Source organism: Muscardinus avellanarius (genome assembly GCF_963383645.1).
Source record: "Muscardinus avellanarius genome assembly, chromosome: 10".
Taxonomy (NCBI): Eukaryota; Metazoa; Chordata; class Mammalia; order Rodentia; family Gliridae; genus Muscardinus; species Muscardinus avellanarius.
The window spans coordinates 78,865,656-78,885,167 of record NC_137796.1 but is presented as its reverse complement, the minus strand read 5'-3'; the positions used below and the strand labels follow the sequence as shown (position 1 = coordinate 78,885,167).

At 45.1% G+C, this 19,512-nt stretch overlaps 1 protein-coding gene across 2 annotated transcripts in view; it reads right to left on the bottom strand.

Moving 5' to 3' along the window:
• The window catches only part of AGFG2 (ArfGAP with FG repeats 2), a gene marked incomplete at both ends in the record, with an annotated part of 37,201 nt that extends 18,060 nt beyond the window's left edge, over nucleotides 1-19,141 (bottom strand). For both annotated transcript variants that reach the window (XM_080702496.1, XM_080702497.1), the window contains 3 exons: nucleotides 897-1,012; nucleotides 3,095-3,188; nucleotides 18,921-19,141. In XM_080702496.1, coding sequence (XP_080558622.1) covers nucleotides 897-1,012; nucleotides 3,095-3,188; nucleotides 18,921-19,141 — 431 coding nt within the window. The remainder of the gene's footprint in view (nucleotides 1-896; nucleotides 1,013-3,094; nucleotides 3,189-18,920) is intronic.
• Nucleotides 19,142-19,512: the final 371 nt, after the last annotated feature.

Genomic DNA, 19,512 nt, shown 5'->3' with positions numbered 1-19,512 from the left:
AACAGCCAGGCGTGGCGGCGCTTGCTTGTAATCCCAGCATTTGGGAGGCTGAGACAGGAGGATCACACAGTTTGGAAGCCAGCCTCAGCTACTTAGTGAAGCTCTCAGAAACTTAGTGAGACCCTGTTTCCAAATAAAGTATAAAATAGGTCTGGGAGTATAGCCCAGAGGTAGAAAAGCCCCTGGGTTCCACCCTCAGTACCACAAAAAAGAAAAATAGATAAATAAAAGCATAAAGCTAGCCAGGTGCGGTGGCATATGCTTGTAATCCTAGCATTTGGAGACTGAGACAGGAGGATCTGGGGCCATGGGCAGTCTCAGCTACTTAGTGAGGTTCTTTGCAACACAGTGAGACCCTGTTTCAAAATAAAGAATGGAAAATAGGACTGAGGGTGTAGCTCAGAGGTAGAATGCCCCTGGGTTCCATCCCTAGTACCCCCCCCCCACACACACAAAAGCATAAAAAGTATAAAGCTTAGCCCAGCACAGTGCACATGCCTGTAATCTTAGTACTTGGGAAGCTGAGAAAGGAGGATCATACGTTTGAGAATAGCCTCAGCAATTTAGTGAGGCTCTCAGCAACCTAGTGAGACCATTTCAAAACAAAACATAGGGGCTGAGGGTGTAGCTTGGAGGTAGAATGACCCTGGGTTCAATCTCCAGCACCAAAAAAAAACCAAAAACAAAAACAAAAACAAAAAACAATACAATGTGTCCTTTCAGCCATCTCCCTGTCCTTTCATGTTGACTCATTATTTCCAAGTCAGAAGTTAGCCCTAATTGAATGAGTGAAACCCATACCTAGCCTTTGAGAGAAGCCCAAATTCTAACGGGACTGTCAAATGAAACATGTCTTGAATACATGTCTCTACAGCCATCTTTTTCCTCCTCCTTACCATCTTTTCTTCTCATATTTCTCCTGGAGAAACTCCTTCACCTTCTGAGGATCCCTGGAATCTGGTATTAAAGATGTCCGAGCATCAAAAAGACCCAGCCAAATCTTTCTGCAAACCTGAAGGAATAGAGCCAGGTGACAGAGGAATTGGAGCACAAAGCATGAAACATGAAAGATACTTTCAATACATCTTTCATCAGTGTCCCACTTTCAATAATTATTGAGCTCAGATACAGTGCTAGCATCTGGGTAGACCTACAAATCAGACATGATCTCTGTCCTCAAAGAGTTCATAATCTAATGGGGAGGCCATAATTATAATTACATAGTATGACACACATTGAAAAAACAGCCATGAGAATTGTGGAGAACTAAATTTGGATGGGGGTGAAGTTAGGAACAATTCTTTTTTTGTGTGTGATACTGGGGATTGAACCTAGAGGCATTCTACCTCTGAGCTAGACCCCTAGTCTGTTTTGTTGTTGTTGTTGTTGTTGTTTTGTTTTTTTGCAGTGCTGGGGATAGAACCCAGGGACATTGCACCTCTGAGCTATACCCCCAGTCCTATTTTTTTAGTCTTTTTATTATTTGAAACAGGGTCTCACTGAATTGTGGTGAAGGGTCTCGCTAAGTAGCTGAGGCTGTCCGAGAACCACGATCCCCCAGTCTCTGCCTCCTGAATGCTGAGATTACAAGTGTGCTCTTCACTATGCCCAGCCCCTAGCCCCTATTTTATATTCTTTTTTTTTTTTTTTTTTTTTTTTTTTTGGTTGTACTAGGGATGGAACTGAGGGCCTCCTACCTCTGGGCTACACTCCCAGACTTATTTTATATTTTATTTGGAAATAGAGCCTCACTATGTTACTGAGAGAGCCTAAGTAGCTGAGGCTGGTTTCGAACCTGTGTGATCCTTCTTTCCCAGCCTCCCAAGTACTGGGAATACAAGCATGTGCACACCCAGCTCCTTATTCTTTATTTATTATTATTATTATTATTATTATTATTATTATATTATTATTATTATTGCAGGTCTTGGGATGGAACCCAGGGACATTTGACCTCCAAGCTACACCCCCTGCCCTATTTTTTATTCTTTATTTTGAAACAGGGTCTCACTAAATTGCGAAGGGCCTCACTAAGTAGCTGAGGTTGTCTGCAAACTGTGATCCTCCGGTCTCAGCCTCCTGAATGGTGGGATTACAAGCATGCGCCACCATACCCGGCTCCTTATTCTTTATTTTGAAACAGAGTCTCACTAAGTTGAAGAAGCTTCACTAAGTAGCTGAGGCTGGCCACAAACCTGTGATCCTCCTGTCTCAGCTTCCCAAGTACTGAGATTACAAGCCTGGCTCCAAGGATACTTATAAGAGCCCTAAATAGTCCTCTAAGGTGAGCCAATCACCTGCAAGTTAGAAGTACTCCTTGAACCAAGGACAGCAACTTTCAATCAGCAGATTTAGCTGGGGAAGGGGTTTAATTCTCTTGCTTTCTTTCTTTTTCTTTTCTTTTCTTTTTTTTTTTTTTTTTTTTTTTTTTTTTTTTGCGGTACTGGGGATGGAACCCAGGGGCATTCTACCTCTGAGCTACACCCCTGGTCCTATTTTTTAGTCTTTTTTTAATTTTTTGAAACAAGGTCTCACTGAGTTGTGAAGGGACTCGCTAAGTAGCTGAGGCTGTCCGCCAACTGCGATACTCCTATCTCGGCCTCCCAAATGCTGGGATTACAAGCGTGCGCCACCACGCCCGGATAACTCACTTTCGAATACATGACATGAACTTAAACTTGGGCAGTCAAGACTCAAGGCAGGAGAGTAACCTCAGCTTCATTCAGAGGTTGACCCAGTCAGCTCTGGATGCTCATCAACACAGACCTCTAACCCTTTCCTCCTCAGTGCTCAGGGCCACGTCTACAAAGGTGTTGCTACTTCCTGTGGGTCCACAAAAGAGGGGCTAGACAAACTACGATTTATATAATTAAAATTCTATAAGACACACAAATATATATCCATATACATATATATACACGTGTGTGTGTGTGTGTGTGTGTGTGTGTGTGTGTGTGTGAAGAACTCTCACATACAAAAAATTTAAGAGAAACCTGACCCAAAAGAACACTGGGGTTTTCTATCATCTTGAGACAAAGCTCCATTGCTAGACATTGCAACTGCAGCCTTCTCTCTGTTCCCTCGGGGGACCCACCTCATTTCCACGAGACTGCAGGAATACTACTTCAGGCTCAGTGAAAGTTGTCATGGAGATGGACTTGACACGATGAGGGGGGTTCAGGCCTCTCCTGTGGAGGAAGAAGAGAATGCCAGAGAAATATAAGGCAGGGAGCACTGCGGGTGTGTTCATGGGAGGAGGGGGGAAAGGGGAGGAAAAAAATAATAGCTAGGCTCACACAGGAAGAGCCCCCACCCAGGGCTGAGGCTGTATGTCAGGGATAGAGCACTTGCCTGGCGTGTACAAGGCCCTGCACCTGATTTCCAGCACTGGGAGAGAAGGGAGAACCCCCATCCAAAGCAAAATAAGAATGTTTTGTTGGAGCTTTTGAATAAGAGATGGTGGAGAGAGTCAGGGATACAGTGTGACCTGATCATTTGGAGAGGCAAGGCAGAGCCTGTGCTCCAGAAGCTTCTACTAGTCTGGCTCAGATCCCAACAGGTCCAGTGTTCCGCCTGCAGGCTGAGGGGGGCTACTTCCAGGAACTCAGACATGCGACCAGTCCCATTTCCTGTTTTGCTATTGTTTTGAACCTGCAGCACATCCCAAGGTTCCAGAGTCCACAAAAAGACAAAGCCTTCAAGCATGAGGGCAGGCAAAAAAGGCCTGTAACTATTCCTGATAACACTTACAATGCTAAGATGTGAGAATCCTAACCCTGATGCCTCCCTCTCGTCTCCACAGAATGATGGAGTGCGGGTGTGATGGAGAATGTCCCTCTCTTTCAGGAAACTGTTGCTGGAAAAGAAATAATCCAGGCTCTCTTCTTTCTAGATCTTTCAATAAAGCAGGAAGAAATCATGTTCAACCATGAGATATGAGAATCACAGGGGCCAGGAGTACACATCCTGCAGCCATGCTTTCCTGCTTATTCCCCGAGAGTCCAGTTCTCCACAGGAACCCTGTGGAGGGTACAGCAGAAAGAAAGCTTTCCTTACCCCCACGTACCTGCTCTTTGGAATGTTCTAATAGGGGAGATGGGATAATCAGATGAGGCTTCATGGGTCTCCCTTTTCTTTACTTCTTTTTTTTTTTTTTTTGGCAGTATTGGGGTTGGAATCCAGGGGCATTCTACCTCCGAGCTATGCCCCAGCCCCCTATTTTTTTTTTTTATTCTTTATTTTGAAACAGGGTCTTACTGAGTTGCAAAGGGCCTCACTAAGTAGTAGCTGAGGCTGTCTGTGAACCGTGATCCTCCTGTCTCAGCCTCCCAAATGCTGAGATTACAAGCATGAGCCACCACACCTGGCTGGGTTCCCCTTTTCTTCCTCTCTCTTTCTCTCTCACTCTCACTCTCTCTCTCTCTCTCTCTCTCTCTCTCTCTCTTTTTTTTTTCCCCTGGTACTGGGGATGGAAGCCATAGGCCATCTACCTCTGGGCTATACCCTCAGACCTATTGTATTTTTTTTATATATGGAAACAGGGTCGTAATAAGTTGCTGAGAGCCTCACTAAGTTGCTGAGGCTGACTTTGAACCTGTGATCCTCCTGTCTCAGCCTCCCAAGTATTGGGATAACAAGCATGAGCTACCATGCCTGGCTCTTCCCGTTTCTCATACTTTAAGTTTCACTCTGGTCTATACATACTGCCTTTGTTATATTAAAACAAAACTGGCTGGATGTGGTGGCACATGCATGTCAACCCAGTACTTAAGAGAATGAGACAGGAGGATCACAGGTTCACGGTCACCCTCAGCAACTTAGTGAGGCCCTCCACTTAATGAGAACCTATTTCAAAACAAATAACAAGCCGGGGGTGGTGGCACAGGCTTGTAATCCCCACACTTGGGAGGCTGAGACAGGAGGATCACACAGGTTCAAAACCAGCCTCACCTATTTAGTGAGGCTCCCAGCAACTTAGTGGGACCCTGTTTCCAAATAAAATATGAAATAGGTCTGGGAGTATAGCCCGGAGGTAGAAAAAGCCCCTGGGTTCCACCCCCAGTAACACACACACACACACACACCATATATATATATATATATATATATATATATATATATATATATATATATATATATATATGGCTGGGGATATAGTTTAATGATACAATGTCCCTGGGCTCAATCCTCAGTACCAAAAAAGTTAAAGTCAAGCCTCCATATCTTTGGGTTCTACATCTATGGATTGAAAATATTTGGGCAATAAACCCTGTGTCTGCACTAAACATGTAAAGACTTTTCTTGTCATTATTCTCCAAACATCACAAGAGAACAAGTATTCACATGGAAAACACTTATACTGTATCAGTTATTATGAGTAATCTAGAGACAATTTCAGTAGAATGTGAGTAGGGTCTATGCAAGTGCTACGGTATTTTATATAAAAGACCTGACCACCTATGGATTCTGCATGGGGGTTGGGAGTACCATTCCCCCCACAGATACTGAAAGACTATAAATCTGGAATAGAATCCTGGCTGACAAAGAGGAAGGAAGAGATAACAACATTTACCAGATGGAAATCCTAAAAATTCATATAGAAGGTGGGGAAAACATACATTCACACTCAGCTGCGCACAGAACAAAGGTGCTCCTGCCAAGCCTGGGAGAATGGCAGTGCATGTGTCAGTGTAAGTGACAGGAGGGGGGCAGGAGCGGGACGGATGACAGTGCAGAGTGAACAGTGAAGGGCGCGGCTCTTCAGCTCTTTTGGATGATAAATTACTCATTAAGGGATTCTAACAAAGGACAGGACAGGGGAGGCTATAGTGGAGGGCGTTTTCAGCAATTCTGCTGCTAGACTTTTAAGTAAAGGGTCTCAAAATGCCTTTATAAAAGACAAACAATATCAAAGCAGACGCCCTACGGAAAGATAAGAGCTGGGAAGCCAAAAGTAAGGCTTTAGTCCTACACATCAAACAATCCCTCTCTCTCTCCCTCTCCTCTCCTCCTCTCTCTCCTCTCCTCTCCTCTCCTCTCCTCTCCTCTCCTCTCCTCTCCTCTCCTCTCCTCTCCTCTCCTCTCCTCTTCTCTTCTCTTCTCTCTCTCTCTCTCTCTCTCTCTCTCTCTCTCTCTCTCTCTCTCTCTCCAATACTGAGAATTAAATCCAGAGCCTTGTATTTGCTAGGTAAGCACTGAGCTATCCCCCCGGCCCTTTTTCAAATTTTTATGTTTTTCTAGACAGAGTCTCACTAGGCTGGACTCTTGATCCTCCTGCCTGAGGAAGATCCTGAGTAGGTGAGATCACAGGTGTGTCCTGCTGAACGACAGCTCTTAAACATGACTTGCCCTAAAGACTTTTTTTTTTTTTTTTTTAATGCGGTACTAGGTTAAACCCAGGGGTATTCTACCTCCAAGCTACACCTCAGCCCTATTTGTATTCTTTTTAAAACATGGTCTCACTAAGTTGTGGAGAGCCTCACTAAGTAGCTGAGGCTGACCTTGAACCTGAGACTACAAGTACTGGGACTACAAGCGTGTGCCACCACATCCAGCTCTGAAGACTCTTTTTTTTTTTTTTTTTTTTTTTGGTGGTACTGGGGTTCCTGGAAGCCCTTCTACCTCCGGGCTACACTCCCAGACCTATTTTTACATTTTTATTTGGAAACAGGGTCTCTTAAGCCAGCGCGCGCGGCTGGCTTCGAACCTGCGCGATCCTCCTGTCTCTGCCTCCCAAGCGCGGGGATTACAAGCGTGCGCCACCATGCCCGGACTCTACTTTATTTTTTATTTATTTATTTATTTATTTATTTATTTATTTATTTATTTTGGTGGTACTGGGGGTGGAACCCAGAGGCTTTCTACCTCTGGGATGTCCTCCCAGACCTTTTTTATATTTTATTTGGAAACAGGGTCTCACTAAGTTGCTGAAAGCCTAAGTAGCTAAGGCTGGCTTCGAACCCGTGCGATCCTCCTGTCTCAGCCTCCCAAGCACTGGGATTACAAGCGTGCGCCACCACGCCTGGCCTGAAGACTCTTCTGATCACATTTCTGAGATAGTCCAGTTTTTTTTTTTTTTCATAAGGCCTTCCGTTTTTAAATACTTTTATTGGTGCATTATAATTATGCATTATAGCAAGATTCAAAATGATACAAACATACATGCACACACACATCACTTGGTATATTTCTTTTTTTGTGTGTGTGGTACTGGGGATTGAACCCCAGGGCATTCTACCTCTGAGCTACACCCCTGCCCTATTTTTTCTTCTTTATTTTGAAACAGGGTCTCATTGAGTTGCAAAGGGCCTAAGTAGCTGAGGCTGGCTGTAAACCATGATCCTCCTGTCTCAGCCTCCCAAATGCTGGGATTACAAGTGTGCACCACTACACATGGCCACTTGGTGTCCATCTGTCTTCCTTCCTTCCTTCCTTTCTTTCTGGCAGTACTGAGGATGGAACCCAGGGGCATTCTACCTCTGAGCTATACTCCTAGCCCTATTTTTTATTCTTTATTTTGAAACAGGGTCTCACTTGAGTTGCAGAGGGCCTCACTAAGTAGTAGCTAAGGCTGTCTTTGAGTCGCGATACTCCTGTTTCAACCTCTCAGATGCTGGGATTACAAGCATGCGCCACGAAGCCCAGCTTACTTGGTGTATTTCTAAGGCCTCTCTTGCTAATGGCTTTTGGGGTATTTTTGCTTTTGTTTTGGTTTGTACTGGAAATTAGACCAAGAGGCATTCTACCTCCAAGCTATATCCCCAGTTTGACTTCATTTCTTATTTGGAAACAGGGTCTCACTAGGTTGCTGAGAGCTTCAATAAGTAGTCCAGGCTGGTTTTGAACCTGCAATCTTCTTGTCTCAGCCTTCCAAAGTCCAGGCATTATAAACATGCACCCCACACTTGGCTTTCCCTTTGTTTTTAAATTCTAGCCAGCCTGCTTTTATACACTTTCCATGGCTTCTTCTCACTCTAACCACTAGGCCTCCCTCATTCAGAATGCCAGACCTTTCTGAAGTCTGGCTGGAGTTGACTCGCTGTCCCTGTGAGCCTGGTCCTTTCCTTCAACTCACACTAACAAATTTCGCTAAAACACAAGGCACTTTGCAGGGAGGGAGGATACAAAAATTATAAGACCTAGTCTTTGACCACCAAGAGTTTATAAAGAAGGACCCAAGATGCCTACACAAGGTGCCTACACAAGATGTCTTTGTGTGTGTGTGTGTGTGTGTGTGTGTGTGTGTGTGTGTGTGTGAGAGAGAGAGAGACAGACAGACAGACAGACAGACACACACACACACACACACACACACACACACTCTGGATTGAACCCAGGGGCGTTCTACCTCTGAGCTATACCCCAAGCCGTTTTGACAGGTCTTGCTAGGTTACTGAGAGTCCTGCTGTGTTGCTGAGGCTGTCTTCAAACCTGTGGTTCTCCTGTCTCAGTCTCTCAAGCACTTGGATTACAGCGTGTGGCATGCCTGGCTAAAAGAGAGTGCTTGCACGATGACGTAGGATGCTATTCAGTCAGACACTGATGTCAGGGAAAATGTGTGTCCAGGATATAGCAGTAGGGGAAGAAAGAGAAATGGTCATGGGAATGGTAAAGCATGTTATGTTTACATTAGAAAAACAGATTCTCGCCTATCACAAGACAGTCACTGACATTTCCTGAAAGGACAACCAGGGACTGTTAATGAAGTATAAACAGGGAGGTGCACTTCCTTGTTGGGGGGTAGGTAGGGGACTCATCCAGGCATCAATCAAAAAGGGACCTTAGAACAACAGAACTTCTTGTGGCTGAGCTTGGACTGGAGCTTGAGGGGGTATAATAAAATGAAGGAAAAGCAGAGAAAGTAAGAAATGATTTAAGTGCTTTGGGCCAAATGAATCTGATAGAACAGGATGTTTCCATAGCACAGTACAAAAAGCACTGCTCTGACCTTGATGTCTGTAGACTGGATTATGTATAACCGGAGCCACAGTTTGGGGGCAGGGAGAACACTTGCAGCTCAGGAAGAGGGCCTAGTTACATGGCCTATGAGTCAGAGTTTTTCTTTCTGAATCACAGGGAAGCCATTGCTGGCTGAGAGAAGCAATTTGGAAATGAGCTTTCTCCTGCCAGTGGCTGAAAGCGAATGGTCTAGGTGTGTTGCACCGAGTTGGATACAGACCAGGGTCATGCAATTGGCCAGATGTGAGTCACTGGTTTGGAATTAAACAGGCCCAGCCCTCCAATGTGTGCCCAGTGTACGCAGCATAACTCTCAGATTCTTCCCGAAAGAAAGTTAGAAAGAGGCATTGCCCTTCAGCTATCACAGCAAATTCATTCTGTTCTTTCTACCCATGAAGTGCTGGGGAAATACAAAGATAAATTTATTTGCCCAGAATAAGGTAAGTTTTTCCAGCTGAAAGCAAGCACACTGCTAGGATGCAAGTCTGAAGCCAGTTGTGCTGTCTTTATCTACTTTAGTTTCTTTTTCACTGGGCACCTAACAGCATTTGAAATCCTCTGAAATACTCAGTAAGTGAAGCCATCTGCATGCGTAGATGCTGGTCTACCCAATTCTTTCCTTTTCTCTTTCCTCCCCTTTGATTCTATTAAGCATAAAACCATTTCCACAAATACCACACCTTTTGTTTTTCTGTGGTCATCGCTCTCAAGCTGGCCTATATTTTGCTTCTATCTCACTTCATAAAAGCATCGAACCTGCTCAGCTGCTCAGATAAGAAGGTTCTGCCAGGTCAACAATGGAAAAAAACCAGTTCCACCCAGCACCCAAGTGCTTTTATTTGTGCCAAATCTAAACTTGGGAATTCCTTGTCTCTTAATATGTGTGTTCAAATTCATACACCCTAGATTGTGTTTCTTGCTCCTGGGATTCAACTCCTCTGTCTCTGAGCAGATGACAGCTAAACCAGTTTAGATCTTTTCTTGGACTCAAACCATCAAGAAGAGTCCCTATTAGGGACTTTCAATAGTCCCAAATAGAAGGCTCCCCTATTACCCTGCTCCAGGGTCAATCTCACTAATTTTAGGAGACCTCTTCCTAACCTGAATTCTGCTTCAGCCTGTTCCTTTGTTCTTTCTCAGTAACAATAAACAACTTTCCTACTATGTACAGCCAGGTAGGGACCTGATAGTACTATCAGCTACTTTTCCTCTTTCATCTCAAACTTAATCTTTTCTACATTTCTTTTCCTATTTCTCTTCTTCTTTTCATCTCTTTTGGTAATTTATGACTTCCTTAGGCACTTTTTAGGTTGTTCATGGGCCCCCTTATGATAAAGTACCTAAATTAGTAATTTAGTGACACTCTGTTCCATCCACTTCTGCCCAGCGAATATGGAAGGTGAGGGAGGAGGGGAACGAGCAAAGGGACAAAACAGGGGCAAGGTGCATGTGTACCTCTCCAGCCCAGATGGATGGAAAAGAACTGAATTATTGAACAACACACTACAACTTTCCTTCCATGGAAATAAAAATGCTTCAACTAAGCCAAGCATGGTGACACACTCCTGTCATCCCTAGTACTTGGGAGACTGAGACAGGAAGATAGCAGGTTCCAGGACAGCCCCAGCAGCATGGTGAGACAAGACTTTCAGCAACCTTAGTGAGATCCTATTTCAAAAGAAAACAACAACAACAAAAAAGGACTGGGGATGCAGCTCAGAGGTAGGACTCCCCTAGGTTTAATCCACAGTAACACACACACACACACACACACACACACACACACACACACGGTTAAATTAGGAACCACTACTGGCAAGCCAGACTGAGAAACTCTGGCACATGTAGTGTAGAAACTTGTTAGAAATAAGGAGCTGTGAAGTACATTTCTTCATACCCAGTCCAGAGCTCTGCCCACTTTAAATTTGACTCTCATTAGAGTATAGATAGAAGTAAAAGGCACAAAAATCATTATAGTCTCAAGAAGGACCCAAATAGCCAGGTCACGGAAACACATCATAATTTGCTGAAAAATTCGGGTTTCAAAGTTAGTGTCCACCCCTGCTGTCAATGAGATCTCAGCCTCAATGTCCATTTTCTTTCTAAAGAACAGTCCTTTTACCTGGGTGTGGTGGTGCATGCCTGTAATTCTTGTACTTGGTTAAAACAGAGGGATCTATGTTTGAGGCCAGCCTTAGCAACAGAGTGAGGTCCTCAGCAACCTAGTGAAAACCTGTTTTAAAATAAAAAATAAGCCGGGCGTGGTGGCGTACACTTGTAATCCCTAACTTGGGAGGCGGAGACAGGAGGATCGCGCAGGTTCGAAGCCAGCCCCGCTGGCTTAAGAGACCCTGTTTCCAAATAAAAATATAAAATAGGCCGGGCGTGGTGGCGCACGCTTGTAATCCCAGCATTCGGGAGGCTGAGACCTGGAGGATCACGGTTCACAGACAGCCTCAGCTACTTAGTGAGGCCCTCTGCAACTCAGTGAGACCTGGTAGAAGGGTTTCCAGGAACCCCAGTACCACCAAAAAAAAATTTAAATTTAAAATTTAAAATAATAATAATAAATAAATAAATAAGAGCCAGGCGTGGTGGCGCACACTTGTAATCCCAGCATTTGGGAGGCTGAGTCATGAGGGTCCAGGTTTGCGGAAAGCCTCAGCTACTCAGTGAGCCCCTATTTCAATATAAAGAATAAAAATAGGGCTGGGGGTATAGCTCAGAGGTAGAATGCCCCTGGGTTCCATCCCCAATACCGCAATAAATAAATAAATAAATAAATAAATAAATAAATAAATAAGAAATAAAACAAAACAAAAAACAACAGGGCTGGAGGTGTAGCAGAATGCCCCTAGATTCAATCTTCAGTACCACAAAAACAAAGAGAAGGCAAGGTAGTGCACACCTATAATCCCAGTACTTAGGAGACTGAAACTGTTAGATGAATTAGGTTCTTACTTCAGACCCTCCCCCATAAGCTAAGTCTCCTGAAAGGCCCTGGTCTGACCCGTTAAGCTACCATCCCCCTCTGACTGCACCTGGTCACTTATCTGGGAGACCTGCCCCCTCCTGATGCCCTTGGCCAATCAGTGAAAGGGACATTCCCCGCTGACCCTGAGCCAATTACCTGGCCAAACGACCCCCTCCCATGGGACTCTAGCTAATTATTTAAAAGGGCATTTCTCCTAGCCTATTAGCCCCCAATCTGTAACCCCAAGCCCCTATATAACCCTGATCCCAGCACATGCTCCCTCTCTTCCTGGATTCTTCTTTCTGTCACCCTTTCTGTCTGTCTGTCTGTCTGTCCGTCTGTCTCTTCCTTTCATACTGGCCCCTACAATAAATCTCTTGGCTACAAGGTGATCTCTGGTGTGGTCAAATTTTGTCCTTTCAGAAACAGTAGGATTTCAGGATTGCAGGTTCAAGGTCAGCCTCAGCAAGGTAGCAAGGCTCTAAGCAACCTAGTGTGATCCTGTTTCAAAATTTAAAATTAACACCGGGCTTGGTGGCGCACACTTGGTGACAGCCCTCCGCAACTCAGTGAGACCCTGTTTCAAAATTAAGAATAAAATATTGGGCAGAGAAGCTGGGTGTGGTGGTGCACACTTGTAATCCTAGCATTCGGGAGGCTGAGACCGGAGGATCACAGTTCACAGACAGACTCAGCTACTTAGTGAGGGCCTCCGCAACTTAGTGAGACCCTGTTTCAAAAATAAAGAATAAAAAAATAGGGCAGAAGTTGTAGCTTGGAGGTCAAATGCCCCTGGGTTCCATCCCCAAACCCACAAAAAAAATAAAATAAATAATAAAATAAATAACTAAAAAAGGCCGGGCGTGGTGGCACACGCTTGTAATTCCTGCGCTTGGGAGGCGGAGACAGGAGGATCGCACAGGTTCAAAGCCAGCCGCGCTGGCTTAAGAGACCCTGTTTCCAAATAAAAGGTATAAAATAGGTCTGGGAGTGTAGTCCGGAGGTAGATGGGCTTCCAGGAACCCCAGTACCACCAAAATAAATAAAATAAACAAACAAACAAAAAGAATTGGGTATAAAAATAAATCCATAGAGGCATTCAAGCAAAGCAGAACAAGAAAGCACATTTAAGGAATTACTTTGAAAACCAGATGCTTTTTTGTTTTAATAAATGCTTTTCAGTGGTAATTTTTACCTCTTCTCCAGCATTAAATGGCAGGTTCATCCTTTAATAGAAGAGGTATAGCTATAACTAAACAAATAGGCACATGTATAGGTTGGGAAAATTAAAAGGATCCAAATCCAGGTTAAAAAAATTAGGTATTGGAAGAAAACCAAATGAATAAAACTAGGTCAGATTTCGGACCTACAATTGTGGCAGCATGTATGTAAATTTAGAAATGGTAGCACTAGCAGCTTCTCTTGCAGCCCCGCACACCAATGCTGTAGGTTTTTGCTACAGCTGAGAAAATATTTCTCAAGCCCATAGTGGTGGTACACACTTGTAATCCCAGTACTTGGGAGGCTGAGACAGGAGGATCACATGTTCTTCGCCAATTAGACCGCACACTTGTAATCCCAGCATTCCGGAGGCTGAGAACCCAGGGGCATTCTACCTCAGAGCTACACCTCCAGCCCTATTTTTTAGTCTTTTTTTATTTTTATTTTTATTTTTTATTTATTTATCTCTTTTGCGGTACTGGGGATGGAACCCAGCGACATTCTACCTCCAAGCTATACCCCCAGCCCTATTTTTATTCTTTATTGGGAAACAGGGTCTCACTGAGTTGCAAAGGGCCTCACTAAGTAGTAGCTGAGGCTGGCTGCGAATCCAGATCCTCCTGTCTCAGCCTCCCAAATGCTGGGGTTACAAGCGTGCACCACCACACCTGGATTTAATTTTTTTTATTTTTGAAACAGGGTCTCACTGGCTGGGCGTGGTGGCACACGCTTGTAATCCCAGCATTCAGGAGGATGAGACTGGAGGATCGCTGTTTGTGGACAGTCTCAGCTACTTAGTGAGGCACTCCTCAATTTAGTGAAACCCTGTTTCAAAATAAAGAATAAAAAATAGGGCAGGAGATATAGCTCGGAGGTCGAATGCCTCTGGGTTCCATCCTCAGACCCGCAAAAAAATAAAAAGAAAAAAGAAAGAAAGAAATAGGGAGGGTCTCACTGAATTGCAAAGGGCCTAAGTAGCTGAGGCTGTCCATGAACCATGATCCTCTGGTCACTGAATTGCAAAGGGCCTAAGTAGCTGAGGCTGTCCATGAACCATGATCCTCTGGTCTCCGCTTCCCAAATGCTGAGATTACAAGCAAGCGCCAGCATGCCCAGCTTGTGAGACCCTATTTCTAAATAAGATGTAAAATCAGGCTGGGGGTGTAACTTGGAGGTAGAATGCTGCTGGGTTTGATACCCAGTACTAAATTAATAAGAGAGAGAATAAGTTCATGTATGTAGGGATGAAAGCATAGTTACACCGTCCCATCAATATTAGAATGTGGATTTTTCTTCATATCTTAGAAAATTCAACTTTGGCTGGGACAGTCAACTTTGCTACATCAGCCAACCCAGCCAGAGACTCATTAAGTTTCTGAGGCTGGTCGCGAACCTGCAATCCTTCTGTCTCAGCCAACCAAGTATTGGAATTACAGACATGTACCATACCCAGCCTAGCAGGATTTCTTTCCTTCTTTCTTTCCTTTCTTTCTTTCTTTCTTTCCTTCCTTCTTTTTTTTTTTTGTGGTACTGGGGTTCCTGGAAACCCTTTTACCTCCAGGCTACAGGTTACACTCCCAGACCTATTTTTATACCTTTTAATTTGGAAACAGAGTCTCTTAAGCCAGCTGCGCTGGCTTCGAACCTGCGCCATCCTCCTGTCTCTGCCTCCCAAGCGTGGGGATTACAAGCATGTGCCACAACGCCCGGCCTAGAAGGATTTCTTTACTGTCCATGGCCTGCACAAGTAGGTAAACTATGTAAAGGTGGGGAATTTGTTACTACCATATCTCTGATGCCTAAAACAGTGTCTGGGGCTTGATAGGCACTTAATAAATATTTGTCAGCTAACTGAATGAATTAATGTGCAGGCTGTTGGCTTACCACAATTTACTGCTTCCCACTACCACAAAAATCCTAATCTATGGGCAATCGACCATGTAGATTTATAGTGATAACTGGCCTATGAACAACAATAGAGCCATGCCTCTCCACTGTCAGCTGGACTGTGTCCTCTCCTCACTAGGCAGTCAGCAATAAGCATCCCCTGCCTCACATATTCTACCTATGGTCCACCTACCACATCCTAGCCCTTCCCACAGCAGGGACACAGGTAACTTCTTAAGATCCCTTTAAAGGGTTTATATGCTAATTAGAACTTCAAATAATATATGAATAATACCACTAGAGCCCAGGCAAACAGTCACACCTCTGGGAACTCCAGCTCTCTATGTGATATTTCTTTATCTGTGTATGGTATTGTGGATGGAACCCAGGGGCATTCTACCTCTGAGCTACACCTCCAGCCCTATTTTATCCTTTTTTTAGTTTGAAACAGGGTCTCACTAAGTTGCAGAGGGCCTCATTAAATTTCTGAGGCTGGCCTCAAACCTGTGATCCTCCTGTCTCAGTCTCCCAAGTACTAGGATTATAAGCATGCATCCACCACACTCCGCTTCCTCATGATATTTTTCTCTTTCTAATTTCTTTTTTTTTAATGGTGGTACTGGGGGTGGAACCCAGAGGCTTTCTACCTCCGGGCTATACTCCCAGACCCATTTTAATATTTTATTTGGAAACAGGGTCTCACTAAGTTGCTGAGAGCCTCACTAAGTAGCTGAGGCTGGCTTCGAACCCGTGCGATCCTCCCGTCTCAGCCTCCCAAGTGCGGGGATTACAAGCCGTGCGCCACCGCGCCCGGCTTTTTTTCTCTTTCTAATTTCAACATACCTTTAGCTCAGCCTCATTCTTTGGCCCAGTCTCTTGATCATTCACTCTACTCTTGTATCCTGCTAGCAAAGGGTTGAACTCACTTCCATTTCCTAACCACCAAAATAGTTCCCTAAAGTCTATGACCTCAAGAATCACTTCCTTAGTCATTCCCATAATGTTTGATGAAGATACTAAGCAAAAATGTCCTCTCTAAAAAAAATTTTTTTTTAACCCAGGGGCATTCTACCTCTGAGCTACACCCCCAGCTCTGTATTTTATTCTTTATTTTGAAACAGGTTCAAACTATGTATCAGAGGGCTTCACTAAATAGCTAAGGCTGGCTGGGTGTGGTGGCCCACCCTTGTAATCCCAGCATTCGGGAGACTGAGACCGGAGGATCACGGTTCGCGGACAGCCTCAGCTACTTAGCGAGGCCCTCTGCAACTCAGTGAGACCCAGTTTCAAAATAAAGAATAAAAAACAGGGCAGGGGATGTAGCTCAGAGGTCGAATGCCCCTGGGTTCCATCCCCAGACCCGCAAAATAAATAAATAAATAGCTAAGGTTGGCCACAGACCTGCAATCCTCCTATCTCAGCCTCCCAAGTATTGGGATTACAAAGTGTCAGTTACCACACCTGGTCTTTCTAGAATTTCTTTTCTTCCTTTTTTTTTTCTTCTTTTTTTGTGGTACTGGGGATGGAACCTAGGGGCATTCTACCTCCAAGCTACAACCCCAGCCCTATTTTTTTTATTCTTTATTTTGAAACAGGGTCTCACTGAGTTGCAAAGGGCCTCACTAAGTAGTAGCCGAAGCTGTCCTTGAACCACAATCCTCCAGTCTCAGCCTCCCAAATGCTGGGATTACAAGCGTATGCCACCACACCTGGCTTTTTCTAGAATTTCTTGAAACTACAAAAGGGCTGGTTGATTCCTTCTTGGTCCCATTGGAATGTAGGCTTCTAACAAGCTAAACCCTATCTCCTAGTTTGAGGTACAAACACCCTAGAGAGAGCCAGGGCTCCGAGGATACTTCCCTGTTAAAACTATCAAGCCTCAGGCCACCATCACCTCCATTCAGTATCTGCCCAGATCACAGGTGTCTGACTCTTCCTTAGAGAGACCAACAGTAGTGACAGTGACCCAGGAAAGTGGAAAGAATCTGCAAATTGTGCACTGATATTTAAGGAGTTAACTTTCCCAGCAAAAGAAATCAAGTTTTTAATCAGGTTTCTAATGTGGCCCAGATCTCTTGCCTTCCTTCTGTCCTGATTGAGGGCTATTTATTATAGAAAGGAAATGTTACTTGTGGGATACTTTAAGCCAAGATCTAGAAAATAATGACAATAATGTGAGCACTTCCCATTTGTTCTGAGTTTTATCTTTCATGCTATCACTGCTAACCAGGGAATGGATTAATACCATTTCCTGACAGTTTCTTCCTAGGACCTAGCGCGTCCCTTTACTTCTCCCCAGATTCTCTAATCAGATTTTCCTTTTCATAACAGGATCTTCAGGAGCCTACTCTTTCTACTTTTTGCTATAAATTCCTAACCCTTGCCCCTTCTCTCCACAGAGTACTTGTGCTAGTCTAAAGTCTCATCCTCTTAACTTCATTTGAGACTCTGTCTCATCTTATGACACTGTTCTGAGAGGCACAATGGCTTTTACTTAGACCAAAATTGAGTTCATCCACACGACACATAAATGAGACTGATCAGAACACAGAAAGTTGATAAAGAAAGTGAAAGCCTAGCAGAGAAATAGTTGTGAATTATATCTTAGAATTCCTGGATCCTCATTTCTGGTCTGCCATGATCAGAACTAATATCAAACAACAAATGCTGACAACAGCAACCCCCATATGGCACTGGAAAAGTTACTAAGCCTCTTTTTGCTTCTGTTCCCCCATCTGTCATGCAAGAACAATACTGCTTGTTTTTTGGCTCCTAAAGGTAATAGAGTAAAGAAAGCTTTCCTTGTTTAAAAGAACAACAATAAAAAAAAGATTAAAATAATAGTAATAGGCAAAATAAATCCCTTGACAAATTTATAAAAAAAAATAGAGATCTAGGACTGGTACTCACACTGTTAATCACACATTTAATCAAATAATTCTCCAAGGAGGGGAGGTCTTGCATATAGTTAGAAATCTGGCCTAGAAGTGTGGCTCTAAAGTAGTTCTGGCATAACCACATGTGATGTCGTGCCAAGGGGTAGCACAGCAGATTATACACCACCCCCACCCAGTTTAGAGTTTACTAGATGCCACCACCAGCATCTAGCCATAGTAACAAGGAGCTTAAAGGTACAGATGATTACACTTAAGGATGGTTTCTGCAGATCCCCAAATCTTTGGAAAAGTTAAGCACTCTATCAGGGTAACCCATTGGCTCTTATCTCTTACTAGATTTCGTAAGAAGTCTACCTTCTGGGTAGCATTTACATAATACTGCAAGATTAGGATCTGAACCTGAACCCTGGACCTTGGCTTCTTATCTGCTACTATCTCCAGGCTGTCAACTTGGGTTAGTTCACGTATTTTCAACTGTTTCTTGCACCTCACACGCCAGGAGGGCTGCAAGCCAGAAGGAAGAAAAGGTACTCCTTCATCTTGAACCCCGCTTTCCCTACCTCTTTCCTTTTTGCTTTCCACCTACATAAAGTTTCCTTTAAAAGTGCATGCCATTTTTTCCTGGCCCTTTAAATCTCTACTCCCTACCCCGCCCTGTGTTCCCTTCAAATCTCCACACTTTCTCCCTCCCCACCTGCAGTTCCCGTCGCCTCCTTGAGGGAGTTTCTCCATTCCTGGGTGTCCTTCCTCAGCCCCCACCCTTCCCTCTGCAACGCGACTCCAGCTTCCTTCTCTCCCCTGCGCTTCCCTTTCCCACCAGGGCCCTGCAGCAGACGACCCTCTCACGGCCTCAGGCACGACTCCTGTCCTCCACGCTGCCCTCGCCCCTCCCAGCCTGGACCTCCTCGACCATCTGAGCCCCCCACACTCCCCCAAGCCGGCTCTCCGCCCTTCCTTCCCTTCCCCGACGCCGGTCCACTCACAGGAGGCCGGAGCAGGTGGTGCAGACGAAGCTGCCCACGGTGATATCCACGTAGGTGACCCCGCGCTGGGCGCACTCGAAGCAGTGGCGGTTCCCGGCCTGGCTGCAGGCACCCAGCTCCCGCACCCGGCGGCACCACACCTCCGAGGCCGCCTCCGCCTCCGCCTTTCCCCCGCCAATCCCGCCACCCGGGCCTGGGCCTTTCTTGGCCGCCATCACCATCACTGCCCAGTCCCTCCGACCTCCTCCCAGCAAGTCAAGCAATAGCTCCTTCAACCACTGCCGCCTTCCCGCCTCCGCCGCCTTCGCACGCCCGGCAACCCTGACAGAAGCTCGGCAGCCTGCGGCGCCGCGCGAGACTCCACCGCCCCCTGCCTCGCCGGTCCTGCACGCTGATTGGCTAGCCTTATCCCACCTCTTCGCTCTGATTGGTCTGATTTAGAATGGCCTCCCGTTGCCGGAGCGGACAGCGCCACGCCCCACTGCCTTAGGGTCTCAGTCCTCTCCTATTGGTCCGCAGAGGCCCGGCTGCAAGAAGTGTGCTTGTCCTCTCCTTGTCCCCGCCTCCTCTCGCCACTGCCTCCACCTCGGCC